This window comes from Syngnathus typhle, linkage group LG12 (assembly GCF_033458585.1).
Source record: "Syngnathus typhle isolate RoL2023-S1 ecotype Sweden linkage group LG12, RoL_Styp_1.0, whole genome shotgun sequence".
NCBI classification, from domain to species: Eukaryota; Metazoa; Chordata; class Actinopteri; order Syngnathiformes; family Syngnathidae; genus Syngnathus; species Syngnathus typhle.
In genome coordinates, this window is record NC_083749.1 from 4,388,305 (window position 1) to 4,412,393 (window position 24,089).

Here is a 24,089-nt window from a genome sequence, read left to right on the forward strand (position 1 = left end):
TCCAAGGTTCTTGTTTTAACAACCTCCTGCGAAACTCAAAAGTATGTCGCAATTGTGGTTATCAGTTTGGAATGCTGAATTAAGAGCATTACCTAATGATTTCGCAAAAGCAAAACGTGAGCACCACCATGCGGGCCGCAGAAAAGGACTGCATAGGTCAGCGGTTTCCAAACTACAGCTCGGGGGTCATTTGCGGCCCACGGCATATGCTAAAAATTCCATTTGGTATTGCGCGCAAAGCAATGTTCGAAGTGTGGCTGTTAAAATAGTGGGGGGGTCATGAATCGGAAATTTCCAGCGGTACTGAACGGTGTGATGACAGTCATAACGTGATCATTCGTTTTAAAATGATTTGAATGAAGTGTGTGTATGAGTGTGCTCTTTCCAGTAAGCCAGCAAATGGCATCATGCATGAGGTCATGCATATATATGTAAAATAAAATAATTTTAAAAAAAGGGCTATGTGGGCTTTACACACCTACAAATGCGTATTTGCATGAGGTGTGACTTATGATTAATTGCCTGGTTTGGCAATAATGAAATACATAAAACAAATTATGATGATTATGATTGAGGAGTGTTACTTATAAAACAGGGCGTTTTTTTTTTTGCCATTGTTTGAAAAATTGAGTAATGTCCAGAGAAGATCAAAGTTTTGTTTCTCTTTCAAAAGTACCCTGGGTTTGGAAGAGGAAGTTAAGTCAATAAAACAATAACATTTATTTGTTCCACAGCAGCTGTCAAATAGGAACTATATACGGGGGCATCCTCCTTTTCAAAACCTCCCCAATAAAAATATATTTGATGAAAGCAAAAGAAGATGGTATGCTGATATTGATTCAAAATGCACCCTTTGAAATAGCAGAATTCTTTGAAAACGTTATAACACATTTCTGAATTTCTCTCTGCACCAGTCCGTTTGTTATTGGGATTGCAATTCAAGTTAACATTGATTTCAAATATTTTGGTTAATATAAGAAGCAGCATTGCCTTAACACTGACTTTGACAACACTACTGCATATCCACTGCTAGGAAAATGTGTTATTACAACAAAAGCGATCTAGAGAAACCCTTTGAACACTTTTATGCCTCTCTTATCTAGATGTAAAATGCTAAAAGGCAGTTTCACATGACCATAAAAGGCAGCTAGCAATTGAGAAAAAGACGAAGCTACACAATAAGTACAACTATATTACAAAGCATATCACCAGGATGCAAGTGTGTTTTCACCAAAGTAAACTATTCACTAATACAATCAATCCAAACAACTTCCATGGGGGAGATGACAAAACAATAAGTTGATAGCCTTGCCAACAGTCTAAATAAACAGCAAAAAGTCTCTCTATCTCTCTCGCTGCATATTTGTACCATGCTGCTGCTCTGCTGTCACCATGCTTTGCTGTCAAAAACGAAACTAGAAATGTTAGTTTACTCACCCAGTCGTCGGGGTAGCTCACTTTTAACAGACGCACACACTTATAGTTTGCAAAACCGCAGTCCCTGTTAACCCAGTTTGACAAGTCCACCCACACCCACGTCACTTTACACTCCCAACGGAATATTTTGTAAGACTCGAAATAATTAGTCTTCTGTTGATAAACGAAGGATAATTAGTCAGTGTGTATGTTTAGGATCACCTATTAATTTTTTTTTTTTGCTAATGTACAAGCACTGAAGCGTCGTCGTTGACGAGAACTGAACCGGACTTCTGTGGAACGTCACGTCATTAACTTTTGTTCAACTTCTTGTTGCGACCATTAAATCAGCGTTAAAATACTTTATTATTTTTTCTTAATCATTGGTATTTGGAGAGGTGGAGGTGGTGTTCAAATTGTGGATGCCAACCTATTAATGCGCAAATGGGTAAGACGAAAGTGCATCGACCGTGCTTAGTAAAAGTAGCAGACCACGCATGCGCCAAAACGTCAAAATCATGTTACAGCGAGTAGCTAAATCGCTTCATCGCGTCCACTCCGCAGTGATCACTAATGGTATGAATTTTCACCCCTGACTTGTTATAGATTGTGGTTATGACGGGCAACGTTTAAAAATAATTTCAAATGTGATTAAACTGTTCGAGTGTAAATGACACGGTGGAGGTCAAATTCTTGCTCTCAGGGCGATAGGACAGTGCAGACTTGAAGCTGGTGCAGAGTTATAACTTAGCCAGGTTACATTTAACACTTCTTTTATACTCTATTAGTTAATTTGCAATGCTCTACAAACATGATCGGTGATTTTTAATGGAACTTTAACAAGAAACAGGTTTTGCTGTTTAATGATTGTTTGGTGCAATTCATGTCTGCATATGTGTTATTTGTATAATATGTGGAAATTGTCCGTTTTTTGTCTCTGCAGCGTGTGCGAATCGCAGGAGCAAGTTGACAGATAGTCGTTACCATGAAGAACTCTATCCCGGTCACATCCTTACCTCTCCGATCCAGAAGGCCTTGCTGGCGGTCGGCTCGGGGGTGGCAGCGCTGCAAGACCCCTACAGGCACGGTGAGAAGATTGTACCCGGGTTATCTGTTTCCCTTTTCTTTGTAGATGATAAGAAACAAGAGAAGGTGACACCCACGCAGTTCAGTCAACCTGAAAGTTTCATCAAGGACGACCGTTGGACTAGGCAGGATTATCAAGCCCTCATCAACTTTCATTTCATTACATTTTTGTTTTTCAGTCAGGCTTTCGTTTTCACTAAATAGATTCGGCTCTGGGCAGCACGGTGACCTTCTAGTTTGTACGTCAGCCTTACTGTTTTGAATTTGGGGTTTTTAATTTTTTGGGTGGTTTTGTGTGGGTGTGCACACTTCTGCAACCACTTCTGTCATTTTAATCATTTTTTATTGTGGTTATACATAGGTCAGATTAATGGCTGAAAAGGTTTTGAAATTATATCATAAAAACCTGGTGTTTAAACAGGGGTGTGTAGACTTTTTATTTGTACACATTTATACAGATTTGACATTTTATTAGGTTTCTTTATTAAATTGGAGTGAATTAAGAGTTAATGAGTGAGTCGTTTGCATTCTACAAACCAAAGGTTAAATACAGGCCAGCCAAATATTTCAAAATCCAATTAGTGATTTAAAGTGTTTCAGACTTAATCAGTTGACAGGAAGTCTGCAGCAATCAGTAAGAGGAATTTCCTATCGAAACTGAGATTAAATTTTCAGGGTTAGAGGTTAACCGAGTGATAAAGAAACAGAAAACTCCCCCACAGACATGGTCGCAGTTCTCGGAGAGACGACGGGCCACCTGGCCTTGCTAAACCTCAGGGACCGCATGAGAAACGACCCCGAGGGATACACGATTCTCACGTGAGTCGGCACAGCGACATCGTCCCAAACCTCATCTTCCGGTCCCAGAGAAGAATTTTGCATTTTGTCGTTGCTAAACTGCAGGGAAAGGCCCAGGATCCGTCTGTCAACGCTTGATTTGCAAAAGATGGCCTCCTTACCCGAGGGATCGTTTGGTCGGGAATACCTCCGTTTCCTTGACGACAATGTGAGTTAATTCTCAGGTTAATTTACAGTCGACGTTTGAGAGACGGTTTTATTGGCTCCTCAGCACGTGACGCCAGACTCGAGGGCCAACGTGAAGTTCGTGGATGACGAGGAACTGGCCTACGTCATGCAAAGATACAGAGAGGTCCACGACCTGCTCCACACCTTGCTGGGAATGCCCACCAACATGCTCGGTGAGCAATAACAGTGAATAATCATAACGGAATTTCCACTACATTCTAAAATACAAAACATCCTCAGGTGAAGTGGCAGTGAAATGGTTCGAAGCAGCTCAAACCGGGCTCCCCATGTGCGCCCTTGGAGCTCTGTTGGGACCCCTTCGGCTCAACGCCAGGTATTGTTTTATCACTCATTGTTAATTGTTCATTTATTTACACAACATCCGGGTGTGTGTCGGGAACCGTGCGGATTTGTCACATTGTTTCTTTTTACAACCTCTTCCCAGTCGTCTGCAGTCACTGGTCACATCTTTCGGCCCGTGGGCGGTGCGGAATGGCCGGCAGGCCCGTTGCGTTCTCTGTGTTTTTTACGAGAGGCGATGGGAGCAGAGCCTGGACGATCTGAGAAGAGAACTTAACATTCAGCCGCCCCCGTACATGCTCACTTAGCATTCAGTAACTTGAAACACTTGAAAAACTTGATAAGCTGTATTTTGTATATATATATATATATATTTATTGATTTATGACCAAGGAGGAAATGATTCTCCTACTCCACCATAGCCTTTACTTGGTATTGAGCGTGTGGCAATGCTGCCCTCTTGTGGCTATTTGCTTTCACTCACAAAAAAATGCCTGAAGACTTATTCTTTTCGGGACTGTGTAAAAGTGTCTTTCTATTTTAAAATAATAATTTAAACCCGTTTCCCGGTTCCTTTTTTGTGTGTCAAATGACCAACTTTGGGTAATTTAATATTGCTAATATAACCATAATTGAGATGGATAAAGAAAGGGAGGATGCTGCAAAGAAATATGACAATCATTTATTCCAAATTCAAAAATACAGTGTAAAGATCATTGGCAATGGGTAGATTATATAAAAAAAGAATTTAATCATAAAAAAGCAGTCAAGTGATAAGATGTTACTATATCATCCAATAGCAATTATAACCTACTCTTCAATCTGAAGCTACAATAATGGTAATTTTCTGCATATTCAGGATAGTTACAGATCCCTGTTGCATCACAAAAACGACAGGAATTATTTATCCACATTAAGTTTAGAATTTCGTGCAGAAGTCAAGGTGACACCAAAGCACTATCTTTCTATTAGACAGGGCGAGAGGGTGCACATGCCCATTTTCTAGCTCACCGCTAGATGGCGACACATTCACCTCCCATTTGCTTTGTTTCAATGGTAGGACAATTCCAGTTGAGGACTGGTAAGCTACTTTGCTAACTGCCAATAGACCGAGTAGAACAAAGGAGACAAAACATAAGTATGATTGTGTTTGTGCTCACAGATGCCAGGTTGTGCACCAAAGTAAAGTTGGTGGCCCAACTTCTGCACTTGACTTCCGAGCCAGTGATGGTGTGGGTTTGAATCCTGAGTAGATAGATGGTGGAAGACCACCACTGTTGGCGTCCAGGGTTTTAACTCAACGGTCAGTGCACTTGATTTAACAGCCATTATAAACAATTTTAGAATTGCTTTTACTGTCTGAATAGTGACCAGACAGACATTCACATTGTTCATGTTAAGAAGTAGTTTGTTGTTGTCAATGTAATATGGTGATATGTTGGTCAGTCACAGCAAACGCGGGCAACAAAGGGGCGGCGAAGTGATGCGTAACGCAGTGCAAAATGGTGGCGGATTCGGGCTCGTAAAACAGCAACGTGTGACTGGACCAGTCCAGCAGGATGCCGACCCTCTGAGGTCTTGTCGCCATTCGTAGCAGCACCTTTTCTCCCGCGTGCAAGAAAGAGTACTCACCGTCGTAGTGGGAAAGCACCCACGATTGGTCGTTGTGTCCCAGCCTGGCCAGGTCCCCGGAGCCTTTCCGCTGCAGGCCCACGTAGCAGATGCCCACCTTGAAAGCGGCGCTCTGGCCAACCTCCACCACCCAGCTATGGGTGCCGGAGGACAAGGACAGGGAGCCCAGGGCGTTGGGCCAGCAGTCGAAGCGGGCCGGGTCGTAAGGCAGAGGCTGGCGAGGTTTCTTGTGGAGGTAGGTCAAAGTGCAGCGGTCGTCAGAGAGCGACAGGAGGTGGTTAGCGGTGCGCTCGTCAAACTTTAAAGAGGACAATGCATAAGCTGCAAACGCAAGAATGGGATGTCACCAAAGAGTCAACGTGGGTCCATTTTGAGGGTCTACAGTCTAGGACGTTACCCCAAAGTGCTTGCTTCTGAGCAGCTCAGTAATAACCTTCAGTAAGATTTGTCATTCTTTGCAGAGGACAAAGAATATATGCCTGCAAATGTTATATGTCTACTTGTGTCGCTCCACCGTTTGTGATCAAATATCTGATACCTTTGAAAATGTCACACTCGGGACCGTCATAAACCGTAGACCCCCTGTGTGGATAACGCACTGGACCAACCCTTTGGCCCGTGTAGCATGGCTGTGGCCCACATTCCCCTCAGCAGGATGCTGTCGCCACAACCTGGCTTCATGTTGAGCTGTTCCGTATCGCACGGCTGGCCCACTCCGTCGGCCTCCTCCACTCTGAAATAAAGAACGGACATCGGCATCTGCTTCGAATGTAAAAGGCGTGTTGCCCTGCCTTACCTTTCAGCAATCTCCTGAATGCTCAACTGAAGACAGAAATACAGCAATTATGTCATGATTTTATATTATTATTTAAAACATAATGAGACCCACCACCAGCTGTGCATCGGAAGAGTGTGTGAGGGTGTGCACTAAGCGGGAGCGTGTGCCTGTCAGGCTGGCCATGGCCTGGCCCCAGTGAGCCCTCTGGGTTAGGAGGCACTGCTCCACACGCTCCTCCTCCCGTTGGACCTCCTCCAGGAGCCGCTGCTCCTCCTCCTCCAGGGCCTCGCGGGCGGCAGTGACCCGGGCCACCACCCGCTCCCGAGCCACGTTCGCTGCCACCTAAACCAGTTCCACCCGTGAACAAGGAGAACAATGACGCAATGAAATAGACACATCTCCCACCTGAAGTTTTTGCTCCTTGGCTTTAAGTGTGTGCTCGATGAACTTTTCCATCCTCTGCGCCTGCAGCTGCATTTTTTCACACACGTCCACAAGATGATTCTGGTTGGAAGGTAGAAAAAAAAAAAAAAAAAACATGAATGAGCTGGAAAACCAACGAGAAAATCCTGTCGTGGGAGAGGAATTAGTCAAGGGTGCTTTCAAAAGAACTTGATGGACACGTCACACAACTTTCAAAGGATTTGGATTTGAGTTATTGCGCTCTGAGATATGTAAACAAATTCTACACAATACACACCCGGCCGGCCACAGCCTCTTGGTTTCTTTGGTATGTGCTCACAACCAATGTCCATATCTTTTGACATTAAGCGTACACAAAGCATTGCACGAAGCAATGTAAAGTCACACCCCTCACAGAAATGTCTGCAAGTGTTGTGGAAATGGAAAGTTTTAGTTCACTTTTAGGAGTTAAATCAGGGTAAACGATCATCTTGTCATTTTTATAACAATAAAATAATTATATGTCATTGAGTACAGCATGACGTTGGATAAATAATTAATCCATCCGTTTTCTAACCCTTATCCGTTTTGTTACAAGGTGTCGAGGAGGAGCGGACGACGACCAAGACTGACCCGGACTGCAGTGACTCTGTTCTCCAGGGGCGTCACGGAGTGTCCGTGGCAGGAGCCGACTATGGTGCAGTGGGAGCAAATTAGTTTCAACTCGGTCACGCAGAACCAGTCCAGCTCGCACTCGTGCTCCACGCACGTTTCGCTTTCCCCGGAGAAGATCCCGGACTCAGTGTCGGAGGTGGTGGCCATTACAGCGGTCGCAGGAGGTGACTTAGCCCCGCCGTTTGGCTTCTTCCCCGGGGCTGCGGAGGGGTCAGCCCCGAGCACGGCGAATATTGGCTCCTCCGTGGGGCTCATCGCCACGCTTTTCACTTCCACGGCGGGTTTCGGTGCGGTTAAATCGGTCAGCTCTTCAGTCATCATGGCAGCAGGTGTTGTCTAAGGACGCGGCTGAGTCTGCGCTGTAACGCAGGTGTAACAGGTGAGCGCTACCCGGAAGTCGTGAGACAAATGTCAGTGCTATTTGTAAAGTTGACCTGGTCCAAGATGTAAATAACTAAATAAATGATCAATATTCTATTTTTTAATTATGATCAGGTTGAAGACCAAAGCACCTGCATATATGTGTGGTTAACGTATTTGTATTTTATTTGGGGGGAGATTACCCCCCCCCCCCCTTTCCCCAGGCCCCTTGCAAGTTAGTGGGAAAATACCTCATAAGTAATACCATTTTCATCAATCGACACAAAATTGTGTAGACATGGCAATAATTATAAAAGGACGAACCCAAAAGTTTCAAGACCCCCATGTCCCATTTTGGGTTCTGCTGATTGTATCTAGTATTTATACTTATTATGTATTGTTGATGGTGTTCCATGAGATTTGATGAAAATGTGTGCCTTGATTCAACAGAGGTTGAAAACACTACTGTACAGAAGAGATGCATTTTGGTCTTGCTTATAGCTTCTGGCTGGAGTGGACGTGAAGGCACAGGGTGGACTGACACCTCAAACGTGCGTCAGTGGTGCTTTAAAACCAACACGTCATGCATCGTGACGTCTATTGCTGATTTGTAGCGTTGACGTGCACAAAAAAAATATTAAAGACGTGAAGTGTTTGACAAATCCCACCCATTTTATCGCCCTTTCCCCGCGAAAATGGATGGGATCGGTCACGAGTGTGATGACGCAATGCAATATATAGGCGGTGCTAGGCCGTACACGATGCCCATTGGATATAAATACGGAAGTGAATGTTTTGAGAAAACATAATGGTCGTTTTGATTGGCCAGTAGAACGAGTCTGCTGTCGTCCCGCCCCCTTCGGAGCTCGCCCTCCTCCCCTGCGCCAACAGTGGTGTCACCGAGGCCGGGCTGCCGCCGGAGAAAGCCGGAGTCCCGCCTGACGTTGAGCCACTTAACCCAAACGGCAACGCAACGGGGCTTTAGGGGGCTGCCTCCCCCCGCCAACGACGTTTAACACCGGTTTGGATCCAGCGCATCGCACTCTCCTGATGTCGGACTTCAAGCTGGGCATCGTACGGCTCGGCCGTGTGGCCGGGAAGGTGAGCAGCCATCCTGGGGTTGCCATGTGCGGTCGGGGGAGGGCCCACGGGACCTCAAAAGAAGTAAAAAATGTCCCGCTCGGTGGTTCTAATCGATGTTTGGAATGATTCCCCGATTAATTATATTATAATGTTGTCAACTTTCTTCTCATATAAACGCATGTAGTGAACGCGGCGGTGGGTTGTCTTTGCTCTTGCCGCCGCCGCTACCACGCAGTCTCGCTGTAAGATGCTAACGCTAACTAGCACTAGCAAGGGTTGTCGGCATTTTAGCTATTGTTTAATTATTTTTCGCTAAAATGGCTTATTTTTCTCGTTGCGACTCAACCAAGTCGCAGTTGTCGACCCAAATGTTTTTCTTTCGCCGCCGCGAGTCCTAATACTGACACGACGGCAAGCATTTGAACGAGCATGGCCACGCGAGCACCGACATTTGGATTACTAGACGAGGAAGCCATTGCCCAGACGCCGTCTCAAATCTTGGCTTCCACTCGACATCAAGCCGGATAATAATCAAATTGTCCCGTTGGCCGTTAATCATCCCCAAATTATAAATGATTTCTATTCGATAGATGCGTGCCATGAGTCAAGTTAGGGGTAGAACGAAAGCCGGCTTGCGGGCATCATAGTGTCTTGGGCTGTTAGGTCGCGTGTTTCCACCCGTGTGTCATGCGGATGACGCCGTGCTTCCGACACTCTGCATGCCCGGGGAGGGCGGGGATCCCTCGGGTACTTATCACATGGAGTCTCCCCTACCCACCTAAGGGACCCCGGTGAAAAGATGGACCGTGAATGTCTATTTTGGACCATCCGAATTGCAATCTCACTTGTATTTTATTGCTTTCTCAGACGAAATATACATTGATTGATGAGCAGGACATCCCTCTTGTGGAAAACTACGCCTTTGAGGTAAAGACTGACAATGCCCCCCAATTGCCCCTCACACACAGACCCGTGTTAAAGTGTATTATCCCCCCCCCCCCAGGCACGCATGGAAGTCGATGCCGACGGTAACGGCGCAAAGATCTTTGCCTATGCTTTTGATATTGGCAAAGGTCGTTGGGCGGGAAGGCCGTTGCATGAGCTTCTCTGGTGAGTCTTTTATTCTGCTGGGAAAAAATACCGCCATAGCCTCCATAATTAAGTGATTAACCACATTTTGGATGACACACCCGCTTGTCCAACTTGTCTTGATCCGCGTCACTCCTTGTCTGGTTTCATAAGGGAGAAGCACCGAGGAGGCATCGCCCCAAGTTTCCAAGTCGTCCACATCAACTCTGTGACTGTTGACAACAGGCTCGACAACCTGCGGCTGGTCCCCGTCGGCTGGAGTCCCAAACCGGAAGAGATTTCCAGCAAACAAAGGCAAGGCTGGGAAGTTACATTGTGGGGTTACAAAGTAACACAAAAGTGTTACAGTAGGTCGTGTTTCATTTTTGCAAAATGTTTTTCTCACACATTCTGTTCTTCCTCAACCCTCTCCAGGGAGCAGTCACTCTACTGGCTGGCCATCCAGCAGGTTCCGGCCGACCCGGTGGAAGAGCAATACCTGGAGCTGAGCCGCACGCGCTACTACAATGCTAACGGCGAGCTGGTGGAGGAAGAGGAGTGCTCGTGCACGTACTACGAGTGCCACTACCCGCCTTGTTCGCTCATTGAGAGGCGGGTGAGTCTCGACGAAAATATGCAGTGTCACTAATTAGGAGTCTGTTTTTGTTATTTGACTGATTTTTATGTTTTGTCCTCTAAAACTTAAGTAACCTTTGCCTGTCTTCCACAGCTTCGGGAGTTCAACATCTGCGGCCGCTGTCAGGTGGCGCGCTACTGCGGCTCGCAGTGCCAGCAGCGGGACTGGCCCGCCCACAAGAAGCAGTGTCGGGAGCGCAAGCGGGCCCTGGCGCTCGAGTCGGAACCGGAGCGATGATTGCAAAAGGGGGAAGAGGGAGCGGCAAAAAGCCTTTTGATATGCGGGTTGAGGGCACGGGGACGGCGAGAGACTAAAACCACAGAGACAATTGGTGGATTGGAAGTTGGTGATTAACGGACATCGGCGTACACTTCCACGGCCATTTAATTCCCCTTGCTTCTCACATGGACGACAGGGAAAGTTCTTTTTTGTTTTTTCTTCCTCTTTCGGGGGTTGGTGACGCCCTCCGAGCTCGACCTGCTGCTGCTAATCGTTTCGCACGCGAGAGGTAACGACTCGTCTTGCCGACCAACTGGACCGCGCTCGGATACGGATGCCATCTTCTGTTCGGATTGGATCACACTACTAACAGTATTTTGTGCGGCGTGCGTTGTATGTTCTGCCAAGGACTCTATGGCTGTGTGTGTTTGCGCATCTTCCAAAAGGGGCCATATTCCAATTTAATTTTATACGGAATCCAATTAGACATTTTCACTATTTTGTAAGAAAGTAGCTGCCGAATTGTGGCTTTTTTTTTTTTTAATCTGATTTTTTTTCTTTTTCTTGCAGACAAAGGTACATGAAATTTACATTATTTAAGTCACCTTTGTGTATCCCTCCACTATTTATGAACGGCTCTGGTGACTATTTTTTTAAGAATAAATGGTAAAGAAGGGTGTTCTGAAAAATTTGACATCTTTGCACATAGCGTAAAGGATATAATTGCCTGAGTCTTTTTTTTTTTTTTTTCAATGTTTTCAGATTGTAAGGCAAAAATAAATTCAACAAACAGGAAGAGTCCAGTTCCTTTGATTTAAGGCAAGGCAACATTTTTAGTGAGCACACTTTTTAGTCATACTGTAACAATACATTAGAATTGACTTGAGCAATTATACCTAATGAGGTGAATCTTATCAGTAAATATATATCAGAATTCTAACAATATATTCAAACTATCAACTTTGGAACAGATATTCAATATGCCTGTGACATGACGCGTCTTCCATTTTGCCTTCTGCTTTTTTTTCTTGTCAATTATTTGGGAGTCAATCTGCTTTCCAGTTGGTCAATTTGTATTTCCACTCTTGTTTGATTGACTGGGTTTGAGCGTATTCTGACTCGCAAATGCCTTTTCAATACTTGTGAATGTGATTCAAGTATTTTTTTACACATTTTGATGAAATTTGAGATTTAGGTGACAATTGGCTTGTAGAACACAAAATGAAGTCAGACTTTTTTTGGAACACCCTCTTTTTTTTTTTTTGGTCTGGTTTTCTGCAACAAGCTTTTTGGAGATTGATGCTTTTCTTTGGCGTCGCTAATTAACTGCAAGAAATAATGCTTTGTTTAAATGACAATGGACGGATGCTGTCTCTTATGATTTAAGTCCTTCCATTATTATGTGTGTCTGGGGGATATTTTGGGCGAGACGTTCTATCAATGAAGCTCTATTTATTTAAAATATTTGTGAAAACCTATTTAGCGGTGGTGATATTTGAAGGCAAACTGAAGTGGACGGACAATGAGATCTTTTTCAGCTTTGGAATCGTTTTGAGCGGGGTACGACTTGATTGTTTTTCCGCAACCCTTCCAGGTTTTCTCAACACTGTTAATCGAAATCTTCTACAACGTCTAAAAACTTGAATCTCCCGCCCCTTCTGTTTGATTTTGGAGACTTTTTACAAAGTGAACCACCTCCTTGTTTGTTGTGTGTCAACTTTTTTGCCTTCCTCCACAATGCACCTGCTTAGTGTGTCTTCGCTGAGGAGTCGAGACACTTGGAGCATTTGTCCCACGTTGACATGCGACTCATTGATTGTGCATTTTGTATGTGTGCGTGAACAGGTTTTCACCACTGCACTAAAACTCTGCTCCCATGTTAGCGCGTTTGTCCTAGACTGGGTGTGATTTCGGCTATGCCCCCCGCACAGTTTTTTGTTTGGTTTTGTACGACTATGAAAATGAATCACTTAGAAAATAAGAGCTACAATATGTGACTAGAGTTGGGCGATAACACAGTTGCTTTTCCTATGTAAACTGATGGTCAAATAAAAAATTGAACCTCATTCAATTGTCTGTTCAGGAGGAAGGCGTCCAAAACAAGTTTTGACTGGATTTTATCAACTGTCATTTAAACTTGAAAAAGAAAAAAGAATTCCAATCAAAAGTCACTTTTCTATAGTACAGCACATTTTCAAAAACGAATTGGATGTGCGAAAAGGTGCAGTACCACCGCCGGTCTTTAAGCGTCGCCCTAGTTTTTCCGGACCCTTTTACTGTTTTGCAAGGCTGATGACTTCCGGGTTTTGGGTAGTACGTAATGTTAACAAAATCCAATGTTATTATCCAAGAAATAACTTTCAACTTCATATTTTAACACAAAATGGTCAATCTTGGTCTCACTCGAGTGGACGATGAGCTGGTAGCAAAACACCCGGTGAGCGTTTACAGTTTAACGTGTCGTGTTCGCCTTTCGCTCATTTTGTTCCCATTTACGACATGAAGGAAAGTATGTCATCTCGCCCTTTATTATTTGTTTTCAAATGTATCTTTTAGGGTTTGGAACGTTATGCTGCCTGTCAGTCTCACGCCTTCATGAAGGGCACTGGAAGTTTTGTTCTCGGTACGTAGTGTATTTATTTTTATTGTATTTTAAAAGCTGGTTTTATTCACTTGTAATTGTTTTTCTTTAATTGCATTTTTACATTGTCCCCGAAAGACAACAATCTGAGCGAAATAATTTCCAAGCTATACCTTATATCTACCACACGAGGGCAGTACCCATAGGTGGACAAGATGGTGAAACTTGGTCTCCCTTGAGTAGCAAAACACCCAGTGACCTTTTATGAGAGCTAAACACGTCATTTAATAGTGATTTATCACTATATTGCTAAAAGAACATTTGTATCAGTAAACAGCTATTGGATCTTGTATTATTTTGACCTACTCTTACAGGTGCTGTGGGGCTTTTTGCTCTCCAGAAGGGTCTGCCGAAGAGACTTTCATATCCTCTGCAGTGGAACCTGCTTGTTTCTATCGGTGAGGAATTAAAATGTAATCTTTCACTTCTTTTTAAGAATCCTTCATTGTTTTGTCTCGCCCAGTGGCATCATCTGTGGGCAGCTATGCGATGACACGGTGGGAAACCCAAAAATGCTCCGACCTTTGGTTGCTACTCGAAACTGGCAAAGTCCCGGATAGATTCCCGCCACAAAGTACGTCCCTGTGCTATACAGTATGCCTTGAGATGCCATTTAACTTTCACTTTTGTTCTTTTAGTGCCTAAAACAGAAGAACCACCAGGAACTGAGAAGACCAAATACGGTGATGTCATGGATTGAAATCTTTTAAAAAGAACAATGTTGCAAAGTCGAGCTTATCTCTTCCGGGACGCTGGTCTACCTCCAAGTACAATTTTTCACATCGGATATATAATATATAACAAATGGTCAAACCGTAAACAATCTTACAACCTTCATGAAGTGTACTTGCAATCACATTTGAACATTATTAACCATCATGCAAGTGTATAAAGAGTAACAAACTGCTTTCAGACTTCATAGCATCATTAATGTGAGGATAAACTGATACACTGAAGGTCAGGATTTAGTGTGGCTCTTTTTTTGTCAGATGTTAAGCTTATGATCTGGTATTACATTTTTTGGAATGTATTTCTTGGCTCCGTACGACATTTTATTCTGCAGCATCGCTCAGTGAATGATCAACAATGAGACTCCACCGGGATTAGCAGTCCGATAAAACAAAACGTCCACATGTTCTCTGTTTTTCAAGAGATGTGAAGGCAGTGACCAAAGTTCATGCTTTAATACCCCCGAGAACATGCCAAATCAACAACTCCCTGAGCTGCCAGCAGTGACAGGACTAACCGAATACAAATTGGAAAAAGGGAATGTCAATGTCATTGCTCTCATCCTCCCATCGCAGTTACTCAAGCCTGATCAAAGCCTGTTGGGAGAAAGGGGAGAAGTAACAAGGGAACTAAAGAGTGTTGTTAACGCGAGTGGAAATGTGACTGGAGAGCACATCCCACTGTTATTCCTTTGACACTGTCTAGAAAAAATGCCGTACAGTCCTTGCACCCAATTAGATCGCGAGTGTGTGTGCATGACAGCAGAAGAGGAGAGACGGGACGGAGTTGAGCTATCTCGCTCTGACCTCTCGTCTCTTTCTGTTACTCGCTTTTTTTTTATTTCTTGGGTTATATAACAGCGGCTCATTCGCTCAGACAGCCCAATGCAAACCAGCAAAACACACATTGAGGCTGCTTGGTCATTTGCGCAGCCCACAGCCATGATCGATGCTCACCCATTTTATTTGTTGACCAGAATAACCAGCGCATGATTGATTAGGGGAAGGTGACTGTTGATTGACATCCTTGGGGCATCACAGTCGGACATTTCCAATATTTTCTAATAAGACAGGAAAATGGGCAGGGTTTGCCTGATAGAGAAACCACTGTTGTTCCAACATGAGTCATTCTGGGACGTTTGCAAAATACATGGAAGCAGAGCGAGTGTTCAAGCCCCAACAAGTTGGGATGATAGCATAAATGACTCATGAAGGCTGACAAGAAATATATTCAGAGGAAAAGCAAAAAACATTTTTGCTAGTGTTAGTTACACGATGCCTCAGTAGGTAGGATTGCAGTTTGGGGGAAAAATGTGCAAAATAACACTAATAAAAATAGTCTTATAAAATAATATTATGCTGTAATAATAATAATAATAGTGTCATAAAAGAATATTTTTCACAGATTCGAATAAAAGTGAAAGGATTCATTCGGGTTGGGTTATTCTTTGTCTTGAGTATTTTCAAATATCGAGAAAAAAAAAAGACCCTATATGAATAACGTCCCACTATGAATATATTAACACAAAGCAACTCAAACTGGAATTTACGTCCGCTCTCCGCCAATCAGCGCTCGGTTGTGACACGCCTCGACCAATCAGCGGGCTGAAGCGCTCGCGCACATAGGTTTGAAGGGCGGTGCTGGACTCCACCGGAGTAGATTCACACACGGGACGATTAAAAAGTGAAGTTTCGCTAGTCATCGCGGAATCAAACATGGCATTGAAGACTTGCAACTACCTCAGAAAATACACGCCATAGTTTAAATTTAGTCCAGGTTTGTGTTTCGTTTAATTATTGAGACTTTTTTTACTCTGAAAGGCTCGTGGTGTTTCATGCTAACTGGAAGGACTCCACTCGGACTTCAGTCATGGCTTTGATAGCCACGGAGCAAGGCAGCAAAATGAGCGGTTCGGCAATCTATGGAACAGTTGGACCCAGGAAAGACACATTTCATGCAAAAACGCAACCGAAAGAGGGAGATTATTCCACGGACGGACTGCCCAAAGCGTTTCTTCACAGCCTGCGGACCCTGTTTGACATCCTGGACGACGCGGGTCGTGGTTACGTCCACATATCTGAGATCGAGAGCCGCTGGCAAGGCGCTGACACTCGGGAGTTACCCGGCGGGGTGTTGAGCTGCCTCCGCCGGGTCACCCCTCCGCATGGCTGCCTCACGTTCGAGCGCTTCGTGGCGGGGCTGCGCTACTCCATGCTTAATCCAGAGAACCGATGTCATCTGAAGGTGCAAGCGGCCGTCCCTCCACAGCCCGCCCCGAGGTCTGCATGCAGCCGGGTGGAGAATAAGGTACGCCCGCTGGGGCCGAGCAACGTGACCAACATCCAGCCGCACCGTGCATATTCACTGTTGAGCCGGCCCAGACCGGAGGAGGGAGCGGGCCATCCGGCGTGCGGTCCGGCAAGATACGGTGCAGGATATGAAAGACCTGGTCGGAGTCTGGAACGGATCCCGGCCCCTCAGGAGGCCGGTGTGCCTTACCGGGTGGAGCCGGGTCAGGTCTCGAAGGCACCCCAGCAGCAGCAGAGCCGGGTGAGGTCCATCGAGTCGCTGGCCCTGGAGTCACCACAGCTACAAGGGTCAAGTATGTCCAACCCGAAGCCATCTCTACCTGTTATGAATGAAAATATAGGTGGAGGGAGCCATCCATCATGAAAATTATAATGCAGTTAATGCATTGTCAATTTGTAGGGAAAAAATGATAAGATTATTGTTAATTCTTTATTGTTTTGACAACACATTTCTCACATATGCTTAAAATGTCTCATTTTCAGCTTGTTGTAAATCAAGTTATTGCTGTCATTAAAGCCAGGTCAGGTCAAAGGTCAGTCAAGCATCCTTCTTCGCCCCCGCGCTGCGTGACCACCAATGGTCAATTCTCCCCCGATGTGAGGGAAGTCAAGCTTTTGGAGTCCCGCTTGCTCATTATCTCCCTCGCGCGTCTCCTCGGGTCGCTCTCACGACCACGCTGGCTGCCTGTCACACACGTTCAACCCCCCGATGAGTCTCTCTGGGTTAGTCTGCCTCGAGGGTGACACTCTCTCATTCCCTGCAAACTTGAAAAGTTTCAAAAGATTTTTCCACCCGGCAGTGTGCGTTGGGTCAGACTTTTTAGCTGTATTTGATTTAAACAAAGCGGCATGAGCTACGGAGGTTTCATATCAAAATATTCGAGATATATTTTCATGTTTTGGGCCTCCTCATACTTTCTGTCGTTTCGGACAGAGCAGCGCTTGTCCGTGCCATAATCTCTTACATACAGCCAAACCTACTAGGATTATTCCAGATTACAGAACCCGGGTCAGGCCTTGCCAAAAGCATGACAGCTATCAAATCTCCCACCAAAAATTCTTGCCAGAATTTCACTTTCTCCTGGAGGTTGACTTAACAGTGTATTTACCAACAATAAATAATTTGTAGCAATATCAAATTATATGGAAAATTGGCAAAACATGTCCTCCTGAAAGTTTCTTTAATCAGAGAATAAAGTCAGATATTTTCAACAGTAAACTCTTCATGATATTGTAAAATAATAAAAGTTAGTTAGTTAATAAAGATGTGTATTTTCAAGATGGATGAAAATAACATTCCACTGTGGCCCAAATACTCCGTGTCTATTTAGAATGGCGCCCTCGTGTGGTGACAAATGGTAACGTTTTCCTCCTTCCTGGCTTTTGGCTACAAGTAACCACTCATCCTTTCCACATGTGTCCAGGTGTTGCCAAAACTAATTTACCCAGATCCCAAAGCGAGTCCATGACGGGCTTCAGCGGAGTCTCCAGGCGACCCAATCGCGGACGGGAGGAGCAGAGGCGCCACACAATCACCAATGGAGTGGACTACGAAATGGTCAGTGTGTGACTCGCAATCTGTGTTGTTTTTCGTGTCCGTCCTTCTCAGAGCGGCTCCATCTCACCCGTGATGCTAATCTGTCAAAAGTAGCTGCTTTTTCTCCACTTCATGTTGTTGAGTCACAAAGAAACAAGTGAATAGAACAAGAGCAAAGTCCCTATTGGCTACCCCGTTCAACTCCCACCCTCGTCTCCTCCCCCCAATGCAACTTTCACCCTCCCCTCAGCGGCGCATGCCTGCCTCCTCTCCGTCCGTCGCTCTCCCCCCTCGCCTTCCACCATTTTCCCACCTTCCTTCGCATGCCTGATCTTCTTTCTCCCCGCCGGCATCTCCTTCGCCTCTGCGTCCGAGGAGGCCAACCGACTCCCCTCCTCCCCTTCTCCCCCCTTCTCTTCCTCCCCTCCCTGCCCCCCCCTCCTCCTCCCTCCCTTCCCCGCGTCCCTCCCACCGAGGCCGACTTTGCTGCCCCGATGGTAGCGAGCCGGGTCAGGCTCAGGGGCCCGGTGGAGGACACCGGCCCGGCCTGGACGGCGGTGTGGGCCGCGTACACCACCGTCTTCATCCCGCTCGGCAGCAGCCTGTACAGCAGCAAGGCCCTGCACTTTTTTCTCTGGGTGAGTAGGCGCAGGTGGGAGACTTGAGGGGCAACTTCTCGGTTCCGTTTAAAGTAAGTTCTTTTTTTGGCTTTGTAGAAGCAAGTTGAAATATTCTGGGATTGTTTATCGCTTCTGATCCGCTGTTGTATCGTCGCTCTTTCATCCTTTGTGTCAAGCAGCCTGTGCAACTGTTGTGCTGTCAGTGTGTGTGTGTGTGTGTGTCGGGGGGGGGGGGGGTATTTATGTGCCAACTGGGGCACACAGACTATTTTCAACCCGCCGCCACTCTCTGTTTGATACATGTTCATTGACACGAGCTCCCTGATAGCACCATCAACACTGCCATATTTAGACACAGGCCAAGATGAGTCCAACCCACTTTGATGTATTTGTTTAAACATGGGATGGAGGGGGGGGGGGGCTGTTCGGGGGTGGCAGAATGCCAGCGTTGAGGCCAGCCAGGGACTGTGCAGCGTGGACAGCCAGGTCAGCACAACTCTCATAGACACTGAGGGCAAGCCAGAATTGAGGCGCTGGCTATTTACTCCATTCTTAGGTTGCCGGGCGGTTGCCATGACGCCGGACCGATGGCTCCTCTCGACATTGTTGGGGATTCAGTCGGACTTTGTCCGCGCCGTCTTCACAAAAGAGGCGACGACGTGGAGTTTGCATCTTTTTAAAGAGCTCATTTGTGTTTTCCAGCTGAAGCAGATGAAGGAGCTGGAGCAGGAGAAGGACTCCTTGCTGGCGGGCCTGGAGGTGGTGGAGCGTGCCAGGGACTGGTACCAGGGCCAGATCCATAATGTCACTGAGAGACAGCGGCAGGTGGGGCAGAATTCCCAATGCACGGTGAGTTAAGAGCCAGAATAATTCAAACCCTCCATTGCACGTCGTACAGGGAATATCAACGTCTTTTTCCATTTTAATTTTTTTTAGGACTTTTTCACTGAAGCCAACCAGAGTCGCATCAACATCCTTATTCCCAAACTACAGGAAGTCAACCGGTGCCTCAATGATCTCATTTGCTGCACTGGAATGGTGAGAATCAATTCTGAGACCAGGACTTTTATCCCAAATCAGCTTTCTCCATTGAAATGAATTGAAATGCAATTCATCCGTTCCAGTCCACCACATTTTTCTAAAAAAAAAAATTGCGTTTTCCTTTTCGCAGTCGTCCTTCCCTTCCAGTGGCGGTCAGACGGCAGGGCACTCCACCACCCCGCAGCCTCCGGTTCCTGCTCCACCACAAGCCATCCTGAGACTGAAGGACCAGAACAGACTCCTCACACAGGTTCCCCAAAGTCCAATTCTAGGGTTTTTTTGGGGCTACCTGAGTTTTATATCCTTTCCTTCTCCTTCACGAAGGAGGTGACAGAGAAGAGCGAGCGCATCGCCCAGCTGCAGCAGGAGAAGTCGGCGCTGATCAAGCAGCTATTTGAGGCGCGTTCGCGCAGCGTCCAGGACACCAGCACCATGGACTCCACCTTCATCTGACCTCTGTGAGACTCGACGTCGTTGTTTACCCGACTGACCCTCTGTGGCAGCCATGCACCTTTTTTTTTTTACACCCCTTGACTGCAATTTGTAACGCCTCCACTCCACACTCCGAGCTCTCCAAAGATTCTATACTCCATTTTTTTTTTTTAAAGTTTGGGTTTTTCATCTAAAACAAAGTTTACTCTTCCACCTATCATACAAATTAGACTCTGGTTGGAGTTTCTTTTCGTAAAACAGCAAGGTTTTTATATTCAAGTAGCATGTTCGATGTTTTTGTGCGAGATGATGACGGTGGTGTGAGAAGTTCAACCTCCAAGCTAACGTTGATGGAGAGGCCGAGAAGAGAGATTGGAAAGTTTGCACGCCGAGGAAAGCGGAATCCACTCGTTTGGGAAAGGTTTCAAAACAACTTTTTGGCTCTTTTCATAATGCCAATTTTTCCTTTTTTGTCCTCTTTGTGACTGCATGGCCCACAATGTTGAACCTTTGGAGAAATGTAGCTAATCGTGTAGCCCTCCAATACTTTTATCAGAAACGATTTAGCTATTTAGTTTGTTTCTGACAGTAAAAAAAAAATATTAATAAGCTGTAAGTGTATACAAGCAAGGTACTGCTGGGATGTCAGCATATAACAGTTATGAAGCGCTGAATGTTAATTTTTTTTTGCTGCTCAAAGTACATAATGTGAGTGAAACGTTTTCCCCCTCCCATCTGCTTTCTATCACAAGTACTTCAACTATGAATGAAATGTAAAATAATAAATACGAGTAAACAGGGTAACAAAGCGTCCTAGCATTCTTTTTATTTTTGAACAAGCTGCTTGAATTTATTGTTAAAAAAGGGCAGTATGAGGCAAGACCTCTCGTCTCATCGGTACGGCACTAATATTAATCTTCAACATCTTACGGTGAGTTTTATATTGGCTTCATGTGTTGTGTTCAAATCCGCTCAAAGTAAAACTATCATTTTTTTTTATCCTTTGTAACTGGACAGCTAGCCGGAGGGGAGGCTTTGAACAATTTCGGAAGACAACCGCCAAAGGTACATTGAATTCAATCTAACCGTACCGTATTTGTATGTCAGCCTGGCGTAACACCGGCCAAAGTGTTACGGTGAATTGAATCATGGGCGATTTCATGGTGCACAATTGCATCACTTGTTTACTGCCGTCAATTTTCCGTCAGGCCCCGCATTGCTTGGTTGCATCATTGCCAATCGGTGTCGAATGGATGACGGCTTGCCACAACACGTCTGCCTACCCGCCGTGTCTCACCAACCTCCACCGCTCGAATTTTTTGAATCACTCATTATTTCTACCGGATGAACTTTTACACTTTTTATTTTTACACCAAGTGTCATTCTTTTAAACAGTTTTTTTTTTATTTTAATTTATCCCTAAGGGTGTGTGCTTACGGGCCCCAAAGAGGTGACAGGTTTCGGACGCTCTGATTGGACGACAAGATGGGAGCAGGATCCCTCAAGTGTTGGTGCGTCTTCCGAGAAGGACTTTTCCAATCATTTGTTGATGCTCAAGCTCCGCATCCAGAAGCCTCAGATTGATTTATCGATTCACTGACTGGGTAAGTGGCCTTCATTTGCATATTTAAGAAGTCATTTAGGTAACAGAAGACGAGCTTTTGTCTGACAAAGGTTAGAACACACTTTGAAGTAGATTTCATAATCTATATTGTAGTATTTCTTCAAATATATCTTCCTCCTCTCTGAGGAAAATCTAATTTTTTTGCACATGCAAACATAGACATCATAAAATACACAGTGTGTCTATTTATATTTTATAGTGGGCGTCCGCCATGATGTATTGCCTCTGGTTTACCGGTTGTTCACACGGGGTACTTACACTTACGACAACTGCTACTACACACATATGCAAACACACACATTTACATGCGCACACACTTGAGTGAGTTACATTATAACTACAGTGAGGAAGCTGAGGGGTCAGTCCATGCAGGAGTAAAGGGCTGAGGGGACCACGGCATTGCAACATTCAATTTAAGGGGTGAGGAACATAAAAATAATCTCTTCTTCATTCACAGGTTCTTTGAAAATATGAATGCATTGAAACGGACTAATAAGAGTATGCTGTCACGAATACTGTCCACTTCCGAGGCACTTATTGAAATACTAAAGCTTTATCGTTAACATTAATGTGTGTATGTATATATCTTTGTTGTGGGTGATATGCCAGGTTAATGGTTTTGTTGACATTAGAGGAGGAAGTAGGATTTTTAAAAAAACCTGCAATGGTGATAAGAGCTAGATTACTAGGTCACCATAATAAAGCCATAAAAAGTAATCAGGTCATCAAATAGGAAAAATACCTAGCTGCCATACCACTACTTTTATTACTATCATTAGCATTACTGCCACGATTACTATTAACAATTCAGTTAATATCCAGAGTAAAATTTTGATTCAATAAAACAATAATAAATCGAATTACTTACGAGCCGTATCTTCTGGCTGGTATTTAAAGTCGAGTTTTTTTTTTAGTTGAATGAATGCTAAGTCTTGAAATCAGTGAATAGTCCTGTTTAGGAATGGTGATTTCAATATCAATCAAAATAATTGTAATTATTCTTTCCCCATAATCACTCAGTCCTACTCCCCGCCATGAATTTTCTCTTCCTCAACTCGTCGGCCCTGTTCATCTCCCAGCGGCTCGTCAACGCCACGCCGCGGGAGCAGACGGTGTACGAGGGCTGCCGCGACATGCCGGCCGTGCTCATCTGGTATCTTGGCCTGCAGTTTGTCAATATGTTCCTGGGCATCCCGGCCAACATCATGGTCCTGTGGCTCATCCACAAGAACAAGGGCGATTCGTCCACGTCGGACATCTTCATCCTCCACTTGGCCATTCTGGATGTGCTCTTCTGTCTCATCCCACCGCTGGAGCTGGCCAATATTGTGTTCCTCACCACCAGCAGCACCTGGTACGTGTTGCGCTTCTTCTACGGCATGAAGGACTCGTCGCCGCTCTTCCTCTCCTGCATCTGCCTGGACCGCTACGTGGCGGTGGTGCACCCCATCACCTTCACTGAACTCAAAGACCGTCAACACCGGGCCGGCCTGGCCATGCTGGTGTGGCTCATCACGCTGGCCTACGCCGCCGCCAAGTGTGTGGGCAACATCGTCAACTTTGAGAAGGTCTTACGTAGTATATATCAAATATGAGATCCATTATTAATCCCTAGGGGAAACTTTTGCTGAATGAATGTCTTCTAAATTTATTTGGTAAGGTTTTCACCGCCATGATCCTGGGCGCCTTTGCCTTCATGGTGTTCTGCAACATCGCCATCCTATGGGTGCTGCGCCAATCCGGGCCCGGCCGAGACGAGATGCACCCGGTGAAGAAGCGAGCCTTCAAGATGGTGCTCATCATCCTTGCCATCATCGTCTTCAACTACTTCCCACCGGTGGCGCTGTTCCCCTTCCAGGACTACTTCTCGCCCGATGTCTTCCGCTGTTACATCCATTACGTTGCCTTTGGTCTGATGGACTTCAGCAGTAGCATCCAGCCCATGCTCTACCTGTCTAAGGAGAAGGTGGCATGTCCTGGTTGCTGCGAAGGCAACATCACGCACCTTCAGTAGCTTCTGTGTTGTGAATGTAGTTGAGAGATTAGAATTTTGAGTAAAGTGCTGATGTTATCGTAGATTCATTAGATGGATGCACTTAATATTGTGTTCATTTTGATTGTGCATAATTGGATGTATTTTAAACCATGTATGTAAACAAAAACAGTGCAGTATGGTTTTGTGGATTTCCTGCATCGTATAAAATTGTGTTTATCAAAACATACCATATGCAATAATTACAATAAAACGGGATTTCCTTTTTGAGAAAACACTGTCAAAAATATCACATTGTGCTGTACAATAAACGTAAGCAACGAGTTCTTATTCTTGTGTAAAAAACAAATAAATCACAATATTTTCGGCTTTAATCAATATCATAATTAGGCCTATAAAGCTTTAAAACCATTGGAGAAATAACGTACGTCGCAGACGCGTCAAAGTGACGTCATGAAGCCGGCGCTGGTTATGTTTTCAG

General features: G+C 45.0%; 6 protein-coding genes across 9 annotated transcripts; 5 read left to right on the forward strand and 1 right to left on the reverse strand.

Moving 5' to 3' along the window:
• The first annotated feature begins 1,674 nt into the window (after window positions 1-1,674).
• Window positions 1,675-4,386, forward strand: coq4 (coenzyme Q4 homolog (S. cerevisiae)). Of its 3 annotated transcripts, none has more exons than XM_061294078.1 (7): window positions 1,675-1,864; window positions 2,360-2,503; window positions 3,210-3,321; window positions 3,406-3,508; window positions 3,572-3,701; window positions 3,769-3,862; window positions 3,974-4,386. In XM_061294078.1, exons 1-7 carry the CDS (start codon window positions 1,861-1,863, stop codon window positions 4,134-4,136), a joined length of 750 nt encoding a protein of 249 aa, XP_061150062.1. In that variant the 5' UTR covers window positions 1,675-1,860; the 3' UTR covers window positions 4,137-4,386. The 3 variants fall into 3 exon arrangements, with proteins under 3 accessions (XP_061150062.1, XP_061150060.1, XP_061150061.1); XM_061294076.1 differs by having other exon boundaries at window positions 1,852-1,992; XM_061294077.1 differs by having other exon boundaries at window positions 1,852-1,992; window positions 3,225-3,321.
• Window positions 4,387-4,490: 104 nt separating this feature from the next.
• On the reverse strand, window positions 4,491-7,636 carry bspry (B-box and SPRY domain containing). Of its 2 annotated transcripts, XM_061294074.1 has the most exons (6): window positions 7,274-7,636; window positions 6,644-6,742; window positions 6,350-6,580; window positions 6,257-6,282; window positions 6,069-6,193; window positions 4,491-5,781 (listed from the first exon to the last, which is right to left on the reverse strand). In XM_061294074.1, exons 1-6 carry the CDS (start codon window positions 7,634-7,636, stop codon window positions 5,246-5,248), a joined length of 1,380 nt encoding a protein of 459 aa, XP_061150058.1. In that variant the 3' UTR covers window positions 4,491-5,245. The 2 variants fall into 2 exon arrangements, with proteins under 2 accessions (XP_061150058.1, XP_061150059.1); XM_061294075.1 differs by lacking the exon at window positions 6,350-6,580.
• zmynd19 (zinc finger, MYND-type containing 19) lies at window positions 7,564-12,748 on the forward strand. The gene is made up of 7 exons (XM_061294079.1): window positions 7,564-7,694; window positions 8,508-8,776; window positions 9,626-9,685; window positions 9,762-9,868; window positions 10,001-10,141; window positions 10,262-10,442; window positions 10,557-12,748. The coding sequence occupies exons 2-7, from the start codon at window positions 8,726-8,728 to the stop codon at window positions 10,698-10,700; spliced, it is 684 nt and encodes a 227-aa protein (XP_061150063.1). The 5' UTR covers window positions 7,564-7,694; window positions 8,508-8,725; the 3' UTR covers window positions 10,701-12,748.
• A 210-nt stretch (window positions 12,749-12,958) lies between these two features.
• Window positions 12,959-14,284, forward strand: tmem141 (transmembrane protein 141). Its single transcript, XM_061293275.1, has 5 exons — window positions 12,959-13,119; window positions 13,239-13,305; window positions 13,638-13,721; window positions 13,787-13,897; window positions 13,962-14,284. The coding sequence occupies exons 1-5, from the start codon at window positions 13,066-13,068 to the stop codon at window positions 14,021-14,023; spliced, it is 378 nt and encodes a 125-aa protein (XP_061149259.1). The 5' UTR covers window positions 12,959-13,065; the 3' UTR covers window positions 14,024-14,284.
• A 1,383-nt stretch (window positions 14,285-15,667) lies between these two features.
• On the forward strand, window positions 15,668-20,799 carry sapcd2 (suppressor APC domain containing 2). The gene is made up of 6 exons (XM_061293273.1): window positions 15,668-16,654; window positions 17,786-17,919; window positions 19,221-19,367; window positions 19,455-19,556; window positions 19,690-19,809; window positions 19,884-20,799. Exons 1-6 carry the CDS (start codon window positions 15,922-15,924, stop codon window positions 20,010-20,012), a joined length of 1,365 nt encoding a protein of 454 aa, XP_061149257.1. The 5' UTR covers window positions 15,668-15,921; the 3' UTR covers window positions 20,013-20,799.
• A 237-nt stretch (window positions 20,800-21,036) lies between these two features.
• On the forward strand, window positions 21,037-23,931 carry LOC133163412 (proteinase-activated receptor 3). The gene is made up of 3 exons (XM_061293274.1): window positions 21,037-21,595; window positions 22,636-23,183; window positions 23,276-23,931. Exons 2-3 carry the CDS (start codon window positions 22,650-22,652, stop codon window positions 23,627-23,629), a joined length of 888 nt encoding a protein of 295 aa, XP_061149258.1. The 5' UTR covers window positions 21,037-21,595; window positions 22,636-22,649; the 3' UTR covers window positions 23,630-23,931.
• Window positions 23,932-24,089: the final 158 nt, after the last annotated feature.